The 17,110-nt window shown below is 38.7% G+C and overlaps 1 protein-coding gene across 2 annotated transcripts; it reads left to right on the top strand.

Annotated features, from left to right (window-relative positions):
- Nucleotides 1–532: 532 nt before the first annotated feature.
- ctdspl2b (CTD (carboxy-terminal domain, RNA polymerase II, polypeptide A) small phosphatase like 2b) lies at nt 533–14,570 on the top strand. 2 transcript variants are annotated; one of them, XM_084716246.1, is made up of 13 exons: nt 533–730; nt 5,017–5,207; nt 6,697–6,826; nt 6,925–7,074; nt 7,280–7,528; nt 7,679–7,775; nt 9,041–9,152; nt 9,267–9,353; nt 9,618–9,680; nt 9,767–9,846; nt 10,049–10,175; nt 11,544–11,639; nt 11,768–14,570. In XM_084716246.1, exons 2-13 carry the CDS (start codon nt 5,040–5,042, stop codon nt 11,831–11,833), a joined length of 1,425 nt encoding a protein of 474 aa, XP_084572372.1. In that variant the 5' UTR covers nt 533–730; nt 5,017–5,039; the 3' UTR covers nt 11,834–14,570. The 2 variants fall into 2 exon arrangements, with proteins under 2 accessions (XP_084572372.1, XP_084572371.1); XM_084716245.1 differs by having other exon boundaries at nt 535–730; nt 6,691–6,826.
- Nucleotides 14,571–17,110: the final 2,540 nt, after the last annotated feature.

Raw genomic sequence — 17,110 nt, 5'->3', positions numbered from 1 at the left:
TAAGGACACCATTTTGACTTTTAGGAAACACTGATCAACATTACTCACCATTTTCAGACATTTTATAGACCAAACAACTAATAAATTAATCGACCCTAAAATAACTGTTAGTTGTAGCCTTTAAGTTGAGTGCCATCTAGTTCTATTATATGGCTGATATCTCTAAAACTCTACAACTCACACCAAACCAATCTAGATGGATAAATAGCACTACAGGTAAGAGGGAAAATAGGTATTTTTGATTTTGAGGTGAACTGTCCCTTTAAATTAATAATTGTACTTCCCTGTGCTTTTCTTCTCTGTGATGATAAAGCATCTGTTGAGTGTATATTCATAGGAAGAAAATCATAAATTTCGATCGATTTAGAATATTTTTTTAAATGTACAAATTGCTTGTGAAAGAGGAGCCACAGACAGTCAGTCCTCTACCTTTATCAGAGCAGTGAGAAGGAAGAAGGAGGCAAGTCATCTTCGCTGCAGACTGGAGCTGCCTGGTGTTTTTGAGAGGTAAGGGGGTGTGTCTGTTTCCCATACGGGTATCTGCCTCGGAGAGACCGAGCAGAGGCGGGAAATGGCGTCTGGTAACACAACGATGTGTCATTTTGGAGACGGCCCTTGAGTAGATGTATACAGAAAAAGTCGGATCAGATCACGAAAACAACCACTGCCTCTGTTGTGATGGTTAATCGGTCTTGAGTCGTTACCTCCAGATACTGCGGATCACCGTCAAGTAAGTCGATAACGTTAACCAGCCTTGTTCGTGTATTTGTCTTAATTTGGCTTGTGGTTTATGTAATGTTGGCTAACGACAGGATACATATTTTCCTTCCTTGCCTGTACACATCTGTTAGCCCGAAGCAGTTTTTCAATAAGGCTATGTAGGGTTAACGCTATGCTAGCTGTGCTAAGCTAAGTTGCACGGCCTACCACGGACCTGGCTAATTCCTGGTCGACTCGCCGTCTTAGCTAAATTTAGCGTTCTTCTACTCTTTATAACAAAGCTGTTCAAGAAATGGGCACTGGAATATTAATCATTTAACGTGCAACTGTTTGCATCTTGGTAAAACAATGAGCAGCTAACTCTCCTTAAATGGTTTCAGGTTATGTCTCTTAGCTAACTAGTTTGCACCGAGGCTAATGTCCAAATTGGCATTCCACAAGAGAACTTTGCTAACGCTATCTTTACATTAGCAAGCCAACACTGTCTTTTCTGTTTAATAACTTTCCTTCAGATGTTGAGCTGGACGTATTTGCATACTACAGTTGATGAATGAAATCCTATCAACTGCATTGTTAGTTTAAGATCACACTGATCGGATCAACAGATCGTTTGGATAACATTGCTATATGAGCTAGTTAGCTGTTGTGATTAACGATGTTTGACGAGTTTCACTGTCAAAACAACGCAAACATAAATAGTGTAGCCGTACAATTTGAGCAGACAGTGGAGTCAAACACCTCAGCAAACTTCAGGATAGTTAGCTAACTGGTGATCTTTAGTTTAGCTCATCGTTTTAACGTGATTTGACTCAACTTACGATGCCGCACTGGCTTGCTAACGGTAAGTTAGCTTGTTTGGACTTGTGTTGAAATGCTAACCTTAATGTTTGCAAACTAAACGTTGTAGTGTGGTATACTAAAATCTGACAGTGTTAAAGAAACTTATTTTTAGAAGCCAATTTCCCAAGCATTCATAACCCCCATCGCTTCTCACACGACCTCTTGCAGTTCGTTTAGGTAGCGTTAGCTTAATCAAGCTAGCTGGTCGTTTAGCAGCAAAGCTTGGTAGTCGTGATTATGTAGTGCAACTTTCACAAACGCTGGTTTGGGCATGTTTGAGACAACTGGACCAGCTGTGTCCTCTGCCTACATTTTTATTTTATCAGTTATGATCTATACTTATGCCACTTCTTGAGTCAGTCAACTAGCCTCAGCCTCGGAGTAAATTTTGCAGAGCCGACAGGCTGTCGAGTGGGCCTCGCTCGTTTCTCCGCTGTGTTTTCATGGCTAACGTTTGCTAGCTCGCTCATACAGTCTTAGTGGCATGCATGTTCTTATTTCCCGCTCACTTGCTCGTACCTAGCTATATGCATGATCCTTGGTTAGTGGGCGATTGCTTAGAAAGGTGGCTGTTTGGCAGCTATTTTGTTGTTGCCATGTGAGCTGTTGCAAAGTTTGATCGTGTAGTAATACAACAGGCATTTCATTTTTATCGTTATTAGCAGCAACAGGAAAAAAAAACTGATGTGTTGCACATACCTACATAATTTTAGGAGCAGGTATGGGAGAAAATAACCACTAAAAGTGGCATTAAATGCAAATAATAGTCGGAATGTAGTAGTGTTCTCCTGGAACAATGCCTCTGTAAAAATGCCCTTATATGATAGACTTTAAACGATCACATTTCAGAGTGGAGCTCACACAGTGGAGAGTCAGGAAGAATGCAGTTTGCAGCATCATTTTTTCTCCTGAGGTTTCAGGGTAAATTTATTGGCTCAAGATGCTAAATAGTAACAACTTGAATTATTGGTGCATCAGTTGCTCAGAGGGGGGAAGTCTTAGACAGTATGAGGATATTTACAAAATATACATTAACGTTGCATTTGCAAAGACAAGAAATGCTCACAAGGAGACTGATACTGATTTAGGGATCAGTACTGCACTGAACAGCTAAAGTAACATGATCTTGCCAGAGTTACTGTATAACAATATAAGGCATTAACTTTGCTTTTTAAAGACAGTGTCAGTGTTGCAATATTTACATCCAAATAGTTTTGGTTGTATCTAGGGCTACATGATAACCTATGTTAAAAAATAAAATAAAACAGTGCAGCATATCTTGTGATTTCATTAATGACTAGAGGGAATGCTAATTTTTGCATCTCAATTTTATTTTGACAAAAAAAAAGTAGGGTTGCATGCTATGGTAAAAAAAAAAAAGTAATATCGATATGCAATATGATTAGTGGGTACGATCTCTTTTGCATTAAAATTAAATTTTTTATTTAAAAACTACTAAACTCATGATGATGTTGCATTTGTTGGGGTCTGTACCAAACCAGACTGTTTTCTTAATCTTGAGAAAAAAAGTTTGTAGGCCAGGGCATTTCTGCAGCACTACAGTACATCCATACATTTCATTATAAAGCTATTTTGTCACACACTTTTCCATTATCAAAAAAATTAGTTTGTGCGAATTGGATATTGCACTTTACCATATTGTGATGTCAATTATATTTTGATTAATTATGTAGGCCTAGTTGTAGTGGAGGGATTGTTGTTAAGGGATTGATAATTTCCAAAAATACCAAGCTATCAAGAGAGGTCCTTTCAGTTGCTCAGGAATAAAAGTCCTGAAGTTAATTTACAAAACAGTAAAAAAAAAAAAAAAAGAACATTGAAAAAAGGTTTATAATCAACTGATCCAAAAAACAAGTAGATGATTTAATGCAATGTTAAACATAGTCAAAAATGTGTTGTATAGCTTCCTGTTAAGGCTAATCCTGTGACTAGGAAGGGGAGTTTTCCTCTTCATTTACTGCTATAGCATGGCAAAATGTTTTTTAAAAATGTTTATCCAAAAAGCTGTAATAACCCAAAGCTGTTCCAAAGATCAGCATCTTTTTGTTTCTTTCTACTTCATCTGTGCTCACTACGATAGGTGAGAAAAGTAATCTATTACATGTTGTTTTAAGATGATGGAAATTAACATTTGTTTTCTATAGTGACACTGATAGTTTGTCTGTAAATCTGATGTCTTGAAAAAATAGCAAAACTGGGAAATTTTCAGCATTATCAAAGCTGTGGTGCACTCTGGGTTAATCAGATTTATAAGTCTCAAAAGTACATGTACACATACGTATGTGTTTCTTTTTTTACCTTGACTATTGAATGTGAACGAATGTTGAGAAATTGGATTATAATTTTTCCACTCTTTCCAATGTAAATGTTCTAGTGTAGCTTATGTTTTTCAATAGAACCCGTAAGTCAAAAATATTTCTGATTTGAGTGCTATGTTGGGCTCTAATAAAGTCAGGCAGCGTGTCCTTCTCAAACTAGTGCATCGACATTCATGCAAATTCACTGTCAGAATCTGCAGATTTATTCAATACTCAGAGCAGTCACAACTTTGAGACTTGTCCCACTTTCTCCTGCCTGTTACTTTAATGTTACCATGTACTCCTGCACTCTTAAAGTGCCTGTTGGTGTTTTTGTGTGTGCACAGACGATTGAGCAACACCACATACACCTCACGGATCGACCCCTATGTAAATGTAAAGCAGATGTAGTGAAGGGCATGTACAGTATGTGAGATGTACAGTATGTATTGAGAGGGTGCTATTGTGTGTTAAGGGCTCCTGACAGGTTGTGGATATGTCCAGACACATTTCTAGCCAGCTGTTGTTACATAAGCGCAAAGCAAAGGGCTGGCATGCTTGACTGACAATTCGTGTTGACTGTGAATAGTTTTTAAGTTTTCTCTGCATGTACTCGAGGACAGCGCTGACCAATTAAATCCCTCAACTGTGGACTTCAGATATAGTTCAGCTGACACTAGGCAGATTTTTTCAATTTCTGTACTTTTCATGACTTAAACATTGAACTTGTATGTACAGTACACGGCTAATAACAGGGAATGCTTGTGAGAGTGTGTATAGTAAGATCCTGGGCAATGTTTTTTTTTTTTTTTTTTCTTCCAAACTGTACGAATGGAAGTAAAGCCAGCTGTGGCTGCTGTGATCCACTGTGATGTAAGTGAAATGGGATCTTGAATGCATCCAGATGTTGGCAGAAAATGCACCAGTATTACCCCACACTACAGAGAGATACATCCCACAGACTTATCCATTATAAAAGTTAAAACAGTTGAGACTTTTAGAACAACCTGTTTGTCCACCTTAACGGTTGAGTATTTGCTGTAAAGCGTTTCCTTGATTGTACAGTCATATTGATTTCCTCTCTCTGTTTCTGTCATCTTTCCCTATTTCTGTTATTTTTTTTTTCACCTTTAAACAGCTTTACATGTGACTGCTAAAACAATGAGGCTGAGAATGCGTAAGGCGTCTCAGCAGCCGAACCCCAGTCTGGCCAGCCGCCCATCTCGTACCAAGCGGAGGCATTCAGAAGTAGAAGAGGACACTCCTACCAGTGGAGGGAGGGGCTTGTTCTCGACCATCAAGAAGTTCATCAGAGGAAATGCTGTCAAGGTAACCGCCTCATATGATCACGAAAAATGACTTTACTTTGCCATTTGGTTGAGTTCAATAAAAATAGGAGTGTGCTGCCTCCTTTGGGAGCACCGAACCATTGTAGCTGAAGTTGTCCTTCTCGTCTCACTGTGTTTGGTTTAACAGTGTTACCTGTTTTAAAGCAGTATTTAGCTGTGTCCTCTCCAGGTTGCTGAGTTAAACACAGTGTTTCTTGGTGCACAGTGTCATGTTTCCCAAGAAATGTCTGGTGGAATGCAGCAGCTTGTCTGAGAACTCGGACTCGGCTCTAATTTTAGCTTCTGGCTCACAGAGTTGGTGTGCAGGGACAGGAGGTAGTAACAAGTGGAAAAGTCAACTCGGCTAAAAGAAGCTTTTCCTCTTGAAAGATATGAGGGCTTTTATAGGTTTTCACATAATGTTGTCATATCATGGTGCTCTCTACATTGCCTTATTAAGTCCTAATCTAAAATTTGTAACATACAATCATGCTTATTTGTACCTACTTAACAAGTTGGGGTTAAAAAAAAAATACTTGGGTTTCTGCCTTTTTGGTTATTGAAAGCTTCAAGGGACAATTCAAATCAAAAATTCCCCAATACAAAATACTTATCTGTTGTGCTGTTTAGGTCCATTATATAATTTTGAATATAATGGAACTAGATGGATTTCAGCTTGTGGTGCTCAAAGCTCCAAAAAAAGAAGAAAAAAAAAAAAACAATAAAACAAAAAGAAAACCTCAAAAGCAATGTCTCTTCCCAGAAATGATGACCTAGTTACTCAATATTCTCTACAAAGTTTCTTCACCCAAGGAGAACACCCATTAATCTCTACATCCCTCGCTGTCATGAGCATGAGCCTCTTGTACATGATTAGATACACGCTTCTTGAGTGCAATGGTGTACGTTAGAAAATACTTATGAAACTGCTCATAACGAGGTCTGTGGATTTTCTTGAGTACCCAGGTCATGAATCCTGGAAAGAGACAGTGGTGTTGAGTTTTTCCAAATGTTTGTGTTTTTTGCACTTTGAGCACCACAAGTGGCATCTAGTTCAGTTATATCTAGAAGGATAAAGAGCACTACAGTTAGGAAGAAAAATATATACTGATTTTTGGGGTGAACGCTCTATATGATAAGTGTCTTGCAGGTCGCAAGATGAGTTATGATGAAATGTGATTGCCGTCCCTCTTTTCATTTAAAAAAAGCTGTGTCAGTCACTGTGTTCATCACCATTTGATGCTGTGTTCTGATCGTTTCATTTGTAGATGTAGTTCCTAAATTTTTGTCTATTTCAGATTTTTGATACAGCCTGTCTTTCTACTCTGAAGTTTTCAATTGGCCATCAGTGATGTGTTCTCAGTGTGATCTAGGATGACCATTTTGGGTTGACAGCCAGATATTTCACTATGTTTTTCTCACAGTTGTCTGTCCTTATCAGAATTTAAGGGCTGTTTTATTGCATGGTGTTTTATCTCTTTAAGGTGCAGCAGGAGAGCCCAGCCAAGAAGACACGCCTCCACTGTGATGTGGACAACAACCTGATCACCTCCACCCCAAACACAAACACCCCACGCAAGACTATCAGCAGGGTTGGCAGGAGAGGCTCCCTCAATGGACGTGAGTGGCACATTGGCAAAGATAAAAGGCCAATCACTAGTCTTTGTTTTCCACTTGTCTCTGTTAACTCTCCTATATATATTACTTCAACCCTGCAGAGGCAACTAATCATGACAGGAGTAAGGAGAAACCCAATGGCAGCCTGGAGGAGACGACGGCCGTTGAGGTGGCTACCAGCCCTCCAAGAACCACCCTTCTTGGGACCATCTTCTCTCCTGTTTTCAACTTCTTCTCACCAGCTAAAAATGGTAAGCAGACCCTGGCGAAGCCTGTTCAGTTCATTGCTAACATCATAAACAGAGAGCATGTTAGAGCCTGAAAACCACCACTTTATTACAAAGTATGCTGTTTTGTTTCTTAAATCATGGCAGTGACAGTGACATCTTTGTGTGAGTTGTGTCAGGATGATACACTCAGTGGCTGAAATGCCTCTTCTTTTTACCTGTTTTCCAGCCTCTTCTGGCTCAGACTCTCCAGACCAGGCATTGGAGGCTGAGGAGATAGTCAAGCAGCTGGACATGGAGCAGCCTGTGGAGACGCCCACCAGCACAGCCACATCCACGCAGGAAGTGTGTGCCACCACTAACTTTTACTCTAGTGTATCACAGCTGCCACCTCTGCGACCTCCGCACATCCCCGAGGTGTCTCCCACAGCGGTGGAGGGAGAGCTTGAGGCTGATGCTGACCTTCCACCCCTCACAGGTAGATACTGCAGTTGAGAACATGTGATTCTGAAACAGAAAGAGTTTTATTTAATGTTAATGCAGTTATGAAGTAAGAGACAACTGCTGGCTTAGCTTATCTTGTTGTTTTGTGTTCCTGTTTCTCATCTTGGTCTTGTTGTGGTCCAAGCTCCAGGCTCCAATCCAGATATGGCGTATGTGGACTCTCCTCCCTCCACGGTACCACCAGAAGCATCCTACGAAGAAGACTGGGAAGTCTTTGATCCGTGAGTAAAACAGCGCTGTCATTAAATGCTTAGTCTTACATAAGGCTGAACCCAATCATTTTTATGACTTGATTAATAAAGCAATTAATTTACCTCAAATGTCAAAAACCTGTCTCATTATATCAATGTTTTATTCAGTCTTTATCCTGAAATAGAGACATAAAATAGATAGAATAATAGTTCTATAATTTAAAATTAGTCTAATTTACACCCTATTTAATAGACCTGATTTGTCAGATGCAAGATAAAAAAACATACTAGAAGCGAACTTCAAAGAGATTGCTGTGACAAGTATGAATTTAGTCAACCGTGTCAACCCTTTAACTGAAATTGTCTGTTTTTTGTTTTGTTTTAATCACTGGCCAATGTATTTTTGCATCAGTCTGGGGCAAGAAAAAACACAAATGATTTACAGATTGTTACAACAGTCTGTTGATAATCCTAACATCTCATGCTTGGCGCTGACAAAAAGTAAACAGGACGGTGCTGTCTTGCTGCTGCTGCTTGACAGCACTCAGTGCTTGTGCAGAGGGGTTGTACTGTTGTGGTAAGACGTTTCCAGTTTGTAGAGCTTACAGAGAAGCGTACTCTTGTGTCTTATCTAAAATACTCACTCCCTTTAGATGATTGTGGCAATTTTTGTGAACACCACCTTGTCCTCCAGGTGAATCCATGCTTTGAACGGGTGCAGCGATTCATTGCAAAGTGTCACCGCATGTTATAGCCAGACCATATTGGAAGGAATTGGAAGGAATGGTGGGATAGCTTAAACAAGCAAGTGGGTCAAGAGTTCAGAGTGGGGTTACTTTCAGCAGATAAGGCCTTTGTTGGTTCCACAGTGAGACATTTGATTCAACCAGGTCAAAACTCGAGGCAAATGATATCCAGACCACCAACCTGACACCCTGCCCTACAACAATGCATCAAAGCGCCCTGCAGAATAAATAAAGTTTGATCCGTCTGCCAGTGTGACAAAATATAAACGGTACATTTGTCAATGGCAGCAGGCATTAAACTGTGAGTAAAATGCAATGGCATCATCATTGAATTTAAAAAAGTTTCTCACATCAACTAAGACAAAAATTGTTGATTTATGATTAGAGTGAATACAAGCTCATCCGTCTGTGTTCAGTATGCTATTAAATCCTGTTAAATACTGTTAAGATAAGTTAAACATCACATCCATTTCTGTGAAACTTGGAGATATTTTTGTTTAAATTGATGGTGTAATTGACTTAAAGTGTGTGTGATGTTTTGATTTGTAGGTATTTCTTCATCAAGCACGTCCCTCCACTGACAGAAGAGCAGCTCACCCGTAAGCCAGCCTTGCCACTGAAGACACGCAGCACACCTGAATTCTCTCTGGTCCTAGACCTGGTCAGTTATACTATTCAACAACAGATTATTTGTTCATTTTTCGTATTAGTAATTTTGAAAGATGTTATAAAATTGAGATGAGTTTCTTAGTGTTTTCTCTCTTGTGTTCATTAGGATGAAACATTGGTTCATTGCAGTTTAAATGAGCTGGAGGATGCGGCACTTACGTTCCCTGTCCTCTTTCAAGATGTCATTTACCAGGTAGGTGCTGTCTTACAGGGAAGTTTCCACCAGTTTATCTCATGATGCCACTAGAGGGGGATAAAGTTCAATTTGTAAAAAGCCTTACTTATGGACAGTTAGAGAACTGTGCAGTTCAACAGCCAAAATGGGGAAAAAAAATCGATAAGACATATGTTATAGCATTTGATTTATTTCTAGTCTCTCATGGCAGTTACCTGCAGTAAAAAAAAGTCTGTGTTGATCATAAATATTTGCTTAGCAGTGGTCTGTTGTCATGTGCAGGTGTATGTGCGCCTGAGGCCATTCTTTAGAGAGTTTCTGGAACGCATGTCTCAAATCTATGAGGTAAGTATGACCTTAATACTCTTGTTTTTAAAATCAAAATTGTATAAAATTTGAAAATTTCCATAAATGTTCTCCCTTTTCCCTAGATCATCCTTTTCACAGCCTCTAAAAAGGTGTATGCAGACAAACTGCTCAACATCTTGGATCCCAAAAAGCAGCTAGTGAGGTACAGTGTGTTTTCTGTTGACATTACACAACGAGCTGATGCAAGTCTGAATGAAAACGGCTCAAAAAACTGCTTGCAGCACTGCTGTTGGCGTGTGCTGCTGTCGAGGTGTCAGTGTTGTGGTTTTTCTGAATTATTGATTGCTCTGACCTTGTCACTGATTGATTTTTCTCTTTCCTTTCATTCCCCACTGTAACTGTAGACACAGGTTGTTTCGGGAGCATTGTGTCTGTGTCCAGGGAAACTACATCAAGGACCTCAACATCTTGGGCAGAGATCTGTCAAAGACCATCATCATCGATAATTCACCACAAGCCTTTGCATATCAGGTGAACACCTAAACAAAATATGACACTGACACTGTGTTAACAGTTATCTGGTAACAGGCATCAGTAATTGTCACCAAAATTGACCAACGGCCACAGGATGAGGCAGAAATCTTTTTTTTTTTTTTTTTTTCAAACAACCCTCTAAAAGTACAGCTGGCTACAACAAACTAAACTAATTTCAGCCCAATGGAGATTCTGTTGGGTAAAGTGTGATGCTCATTTGATGATGATCAAACTAACTTCAGCTTGGTGTTTTTCTCACACATGACTGTGGCCATTGTTGGAGGTAATATATTACAGCAATGGAACTTTTAGCACTAGCGCATTACCAATAGACATTAAGTAATGTTATTACATTTACAATGTTGTGTAACTCAATACTGGCTCTTCCAACAATACAGCTAGTGTTGGCTACACTATAAACTATTACAAACCAGCACAAACATGACAATTACCAACATACACCACCATTTTCTGAACAGACACATGACAAACACATAGTAACATTTGCATTTTGGAACATAAATTGATAAACTTAACAAAGAAAGTTGCAAAATGTAGAGAAATATATTTACCCAGTTCCTTTTTATTGGGCATCAACCTCATGATTATGTGCATATTGTTGAAAAACTGACTTTTTATCAAGTGTCACAATATAGGGGTATTTGCAGGAAACTGCTATGAAACATTACTCTTACATTTCTTTATTGCGTAGTTGTACTTCTGCTGCTGATAAAAAGTAGAGTATGATAACTCTGTACAGTTATATCGTAAAGTAACTGACTATGTAACTTAAATTATACTTTGAAATGAGAGTAACAAGTAATAAGTGCGGTATTTCCTTTTTGAAAGTAATTTGACTCACTGATTAGGAATGACTTACACATTTGCTTTCATTTTCCCCTCAATGCACAAACTCAGTATTTTTTTTTCTTTCCTGACATTCTGATTAATTACTACAAAGCAATCATTGGATGAGTTTTAATAATTGTTGTAACCTGCTGAGCTGAATCAGATACTGACTCATCTCATCTTGCATTCACTTTATTCACCAGATTATATTTACAGTCAGAAATGCCTCACTCATTAAACATGTGGAATTCGCTGTATGATATAGCTCCTCGGCTATAGCTCAATACTTTGTTTCATGAGGATGATCATTTTCTCTGACATTAGTGGAGATGTTCTTAATTTCAGGTAACTATTATACTATTACGCTGTGGGAAAACCTGGTATATTAATCGTTTTGTGGAGATTTTGTTTGTGATCATTAGAAGTTTTGATTACAGCTCATTGGAAAGGCACACTGTAGTTCAGTTAAAAATGCAAAGACGTCGCAAATGTTAACGTGTCTTTCTGTCCCGACAGTTGTCCAATGGGATTCCCATAGAGAGCTGGTTCATGGACAAGAATGACAATGAGCTGCTGAAGCTGGTACCCTTCCTGGAGAAGTTGGTTGAAATGGTAAGATGGCCCTCTGTTCAGCAGCTATAGTACAACACATCAGAGTAATATTTTACCACTTCAGTAAATGTAATTTGTCCTTTTAATCTCCTCCTGTGGTGGTGTCTCCTGCCTGCTGGACTCATCAGAACGAGGATGTGCGGCCGCACGTTCGGGAGAGGTTCCGGCTTCACGACCTGTTGCCCCCTGATTGAACTGGACCGCAGTCTCTCAGAACGGGACAACATGAAAAGACTGAAAACAACATGCGTGTAAAAAGCCCCTCTTTGGATTACAAACTACAACATTGCCATTACTGTTAAAATTTTAGCCTTTTTTCTTCTTCTTTTTCTTTTTTCTTTTTCTTTTTTTTTTTTGGTTTCTTTTTTTGTTTTTAAACCCACTGTTGCTTTTTAAAAAACTTAAAAAGAAAAACATTTTTAAAGATCTGGGTGAAATTTTCTAAATATCTAAATGTACAGATGAAATTAGACACACTATGAACAAGCCCAGGTAAACTCCTCTTTTTGACTGACTCTTCAGCTGTGGAACCGGATTGTCTTCTCCACACTAAATTCTGAAGTCTTGGTGCTGGTTTAGTGGATATGAAAACGCCACCTGGTAAAGAGGAACTCCACCCCACGACCGAGTCCCTGAACCCAAACCAACCCCCTGGTGCTCACGCTGTTGACACTGATGAATAACAACACTCTGTGGCTACAGACCCTTTTCAGCAGGAATGACTGGCCTGTAAATCAATCTGTGCATGTGTGTATGTTTACTCCTAGCCACACACACACACACACTGATTTGGTGTTTGGCAAACCTACAATCTGTAGCCTTTAAAAATCATATGCATTCCTCCGTAGCTGAGTCAAGTTTCTATTGTTGGTTGCAGTTTTTTCTGGTAAAACTGGTGTTTCATTGTTTAAAAAAAAAAGAAAAAAAAAGATAGCGTTTCAAAATGTTTACTTCTGTTTGTAAGATATGATATTTTAAAAGGGGGTCATGTAAGTTTTATTGTAAGCCTTTTTCCTGTTAGGAGAACATGGGTGCATATTAATGATGACAGTCCACCGCATAGTCAAATGAAATGGAATTAATCCAGGACTTTAACTATAGTTTGTTCTAACAAATAGAGTTTTAAATCAGTGTGTTGGCTTCACTGTGGACACAACATGGCTCCTTAATTAATTAAATGTTAGGATTAAGACTCTTCTTACCTGTAAATCTGACATATTGTAAAGGTTTGAGGGCATTCATTTTCAAAGTGATAATGTGTCATCATTAGCCTTTCTTTAATGATAGTATTTGATTTGTCATTTGTCTATAATCAGTATTGTCTTTTACTCCTAATCAAGTATTCTGGCTAAAATCAGAGCTCTGTTTCTTTTAGTTGTAATGTGTAAATTGATGGCTATGTCAGTAGCATTATGACTAATGTAGCACATCTCTGCCAGTGTGTCATGAAGTCTACCTGTGGTAGAAATCGATGGCCAGACCCTGTACCAGCCATATCTGGCACCAGCAACATACTGTTTTTAACAGTCGGCTTCACTGACTGCTCCTCTGTCTGTCTGTTTCATACGTTTTACTTTGTACTTTTAAGCTTTTTTGTTTTTCTTTTTATGTTTAGCACAGTTTAAAGCATTGTGTTTAAGAATGGTAACTATATGAATGTGCATCTGCCCGGACACTCAAAGCCAAACTGACATTTTATTCCTGTGTTGTTTGATTTATTCAACAGTGAGACAAACAGTCGGCAGAAATGTAGATGTTGTGTTGGCATCCTTCACCCTGCAACAGGAAGCTCAAATCTGCCATACAAAGGCTGTCTTCTGTCTCAGTGCCCCAAACTCTCAAGAGCTAACTTGAATCTCTGTGATTGGCATGCATTATTCAACTTGTTTTAAATCAAAGTGCATTTTATGTTAAAGCAAATGTGAGTGTTTGGATTTGTCTGGGTTGCCTGTACAGTGCCATATGACTCCTCTCCTCACAAGTCCACCCCCCCAACCCCCCAACCCCCAAAATGCTTAGACGGAAAGAGACAATCAGACCTCAAAGCTCTGCAGATACTGACACCTGGAGATATCCACCTCTCCCGTATTTTTTTCAGTGTGCCGTATGTGTTGTGTACTGTGATTCCATTGAGTTGTCCCACCCCCTCGCCACTTATGAGTAAATTTGCCAGGTGAATCCTGCTGTGCCCTGCCCAAACAATCCCTGCTGCACACTTTACACAGGTTAAGTTCAGTACCCGCCTGTCTTTGCCTTTTTTTTTCCACCAGAAGTTCGTAGCTCTCCAGAAATTAGAATTAGTTTGTACTCAAGTAAAATTGTTACAGGGCACAATGGTATACACATGTGAGTACACATGTCCAGACTATGAATGTAAATTGTACATGGGGTGAAGTCTTAAGTGTCTTTCCGAATTCCTTGTTCTGTTCTCTCCTCATCAACGCGAACAAACCCGGTGAGGAGGGATGGCAGCTCTATTTATCTGCCGTTCACATGTTGAAGAGGAGGCAAGAACAATATGCATTGGAAGAGGAAACATGTCTTGAGGTCCCGCCATGGTAGCCCCCTCCCTTACCCCCCCCCCCCCAATCATGACCTCTCACCATCCTGACTGCCAGCTTTTAGTATGCAAGCCTCACCTCCAGAGTGTGATGTAGCCCAGACGTGCTCGTCTCCTCAGTGGGCTGTGATTATGTCTAACGATCAGTCATGGCTTGTTTCTGAAGGATCGGTGGGAGGCATTTGATACTCGTCATCCAGCTCATTTTTATGTGCATTACCAGTTTATTGTACACTGAGTGTTGTACAATACATGCAGCTTCATGTTTTAAAAAAATCCTTAAAGTAAGGAAAATCTTTTGTATTTTTGATTTCAAAAGGCATGTCATATCTACTTTTTAAATGTATTAATGAAGATTTAACTTTACTTCAGATGGAGTGTTTTTTTTTTCTTACAAATATCTGTATGTTTAGTTTAGCGCAATGTTACTGAACTGTTAAACTTAGCATGTAGAGAATACAGCTTGCTTTGTGGGAAAGTCCTGAATTAAATTTTAATCATGGCACTTTTTCTGCAGAAAAAAGCAATCGTGTTAATGATTTTTTTTTTCAATATCCGTTAAGCCATTTTACTTGCAAGAATTGCTATTTGTGCTGAAGATGTATTTAAAAATGTTTTAAGACATCTTTGTTAGCCGTCAGGCTATATGCTATTGTAAAGTGTATATACAGTTACATTGAATTTCTGAAACAAAGTTTTAAAGTTAAAAAACCTCTTGCATGCGCTTTGTTTTTATTTCTCTTGACAGTCTGAGATGATGCTGGAGATGTGGGACAAAGAAAACAAATGGATTACGCAATGATACAGTTGCAGGGTTTCTGTAGGTCCTTAAAAACTCTAAAACTCCAATTTTAGGACTTCAAATGTCTTAATATGATTTTGACAGGTCTTAAAATGCATACAATTATGCATTCTTATAAAAGAAACATTAACATTAGTCTTTCTTTTAAATGTGTTTGTGGAGAAAAATGTATTAATCAAGACGTAACAACTACAAAAAGAAAACAACTTTGGTCACCTATGCAGACTGCACATACTGTTTTTTCTAATATGGATGTGAAATGGGTCTTAAACTGCATTCATAATGTTTTTAAAAACTCTCTTTTACCTGTTGGAAACCCTGAGAGACATCTGTACCAAAATGATATGCTTTTTTTTAAAATTTTTTTAAATTAATTTTAATAGACTTAACTGTAGTCATTTCACTAGGGTTTGTTTTGTAATTTTAATTAATAGTAGGTTATAATCTGCTTGATAACAGTGGATAAATCATTTTCATTTTGAAAGAGGTCCATTATGTTAATTGATAACCTACCATTATTTTTTTTACACTAATAATGATCTATCTACCTTTTAAAAATAAATTTAAGTGCACAGTTATGGGTTGCATTTTAATTAGATTTCTGTGGTTTAAAGAGTTAACAAAAACGACATTAAAGTTTGCCAGATATCACCAAATCCCAGAATCTTTAATTTAGTAGAGCCTTCACTTTTTTATCATCAGATTATATTTTAGTTTTCATTTACATTTAAACTATAATGAATTATATTTATCATATATGGGGCTGCTGGCAACTAGTGAGGAGAATCTTTCTCTGCCTTACACCTTGGAGATCCTATGGTGGCACTGAATCTCGAGCAAAACGTAATTATTAGGCCCAATATGGGGTTTGTCCGTCCTGGGCTACTGCAGGTTGATGGCTGTCCAACATGGCGGACTCTACGAAGAGGACCCGTGCCCAGCGGCTCTTTCAAAAGTAAGGAAAACACTACAATTAAAAATGTCTAGCGATTAAAAGCTAATAAAACATGAATATTATATTACACTTCTACCATCTTCTGTCAATACATCCCTTCAATCGTGCACACTGGGCCTTTTAACAATGTAGGAAAATAACAGTTAAACTACCTTAATATGTGTAATTAACTATTAGGGTAAATTGATTGATTTATGCTATTTTAAGGATATATTTCTGAAAATTGCCCATCTAAATGAACCACCTGACCTAACATCAGGCTGCATATGTAGGCGTTATAAGTCGTCTCTGCAGCAGATGTCATGTAAATCCTCCGGCAGTCAGTCTGGTGTCTTCTGGCTCCTCTGACGAGACTCTCGGGTTTCAGACGCAGGAGTTAATCAACACACTCCGTTAATAATTCAGCAACGACGGCCGGGCTTGTTGCCGAAATCCCTTCTGCGTTTCACAGCCCTCATTTCGCACCTAGTTTTTCCTCCTTTACCGGTGTCCTTAATTACGCTGCTTTCAGCCCAGGTGTAGAGTTGCAGCCGGACACGGGGGAGGTGAGGAGGCGGCGGCCTGTGAGAGCACGGCGGCGTGTAACAGGGATCAGCGCCCGGGCCTGCTGCTGGATGAAGGATGAGACACAGCTTGATGAATGCTTTTGACTCGGTACACTTAACAAGTATGAAGCCTGCTCTCAGTCCGGGTTTTCTCCCTCACCTGAATGTCTCTACATCAACAGTATAAAACAAAGTGGATTTATTTTATTATTGTCTAGAGTCTGCCTTCGACCGAGGACAGTTAAAATGTGGTTGACTCCAGCTGCTTGCATTGTGTGCATCCTGTTTGGTAAGTACAACATAGGATTTCAGTAAACTTTCAGGTCATACATAACCAAAATTAATGTATTGTCTATTAGAAACTATGTAAACTATGTTTTCCACTGAGATGTAAATATTATGTTGTCAGTATTTGATAAGCAAAGCTAAATTCTTGTTAATAAAGCTGTATTGATGAGAAAGAGGTGCTTATTGGAAGACTTAAGGGAAGACACTATGGATGAATAGGGTAAAAATTAGAGTCTAGTGACTAGCTGTCAACTATTAAATTAACTGCCAACTATTTTTATAATTGATTAATTGTTTTAAGTAAATTTTTTAAGAAGGAAA

Source organism: Lutjanus erythropterus, chromosome 1, assembly GCF_056507025.1.
Source record: "Lutjanus erythropterus isolate fLutEry1 chromosome 1, fLutEry1.hap2, whole genome shotgun sequence".
Classification (NCBI taxonomy): domain Eukaryota; kingdom Metazoa; phylum Chordata; class Actinopteri; order Lutjaniformes; family Lutjanidae; genus Lutjanus; species Lutjanus erythropterus.
Note: the sequence above shows the minus strand (reverse complement) of the source record. Positions and strands in the feature narration are given on the sequence as shown.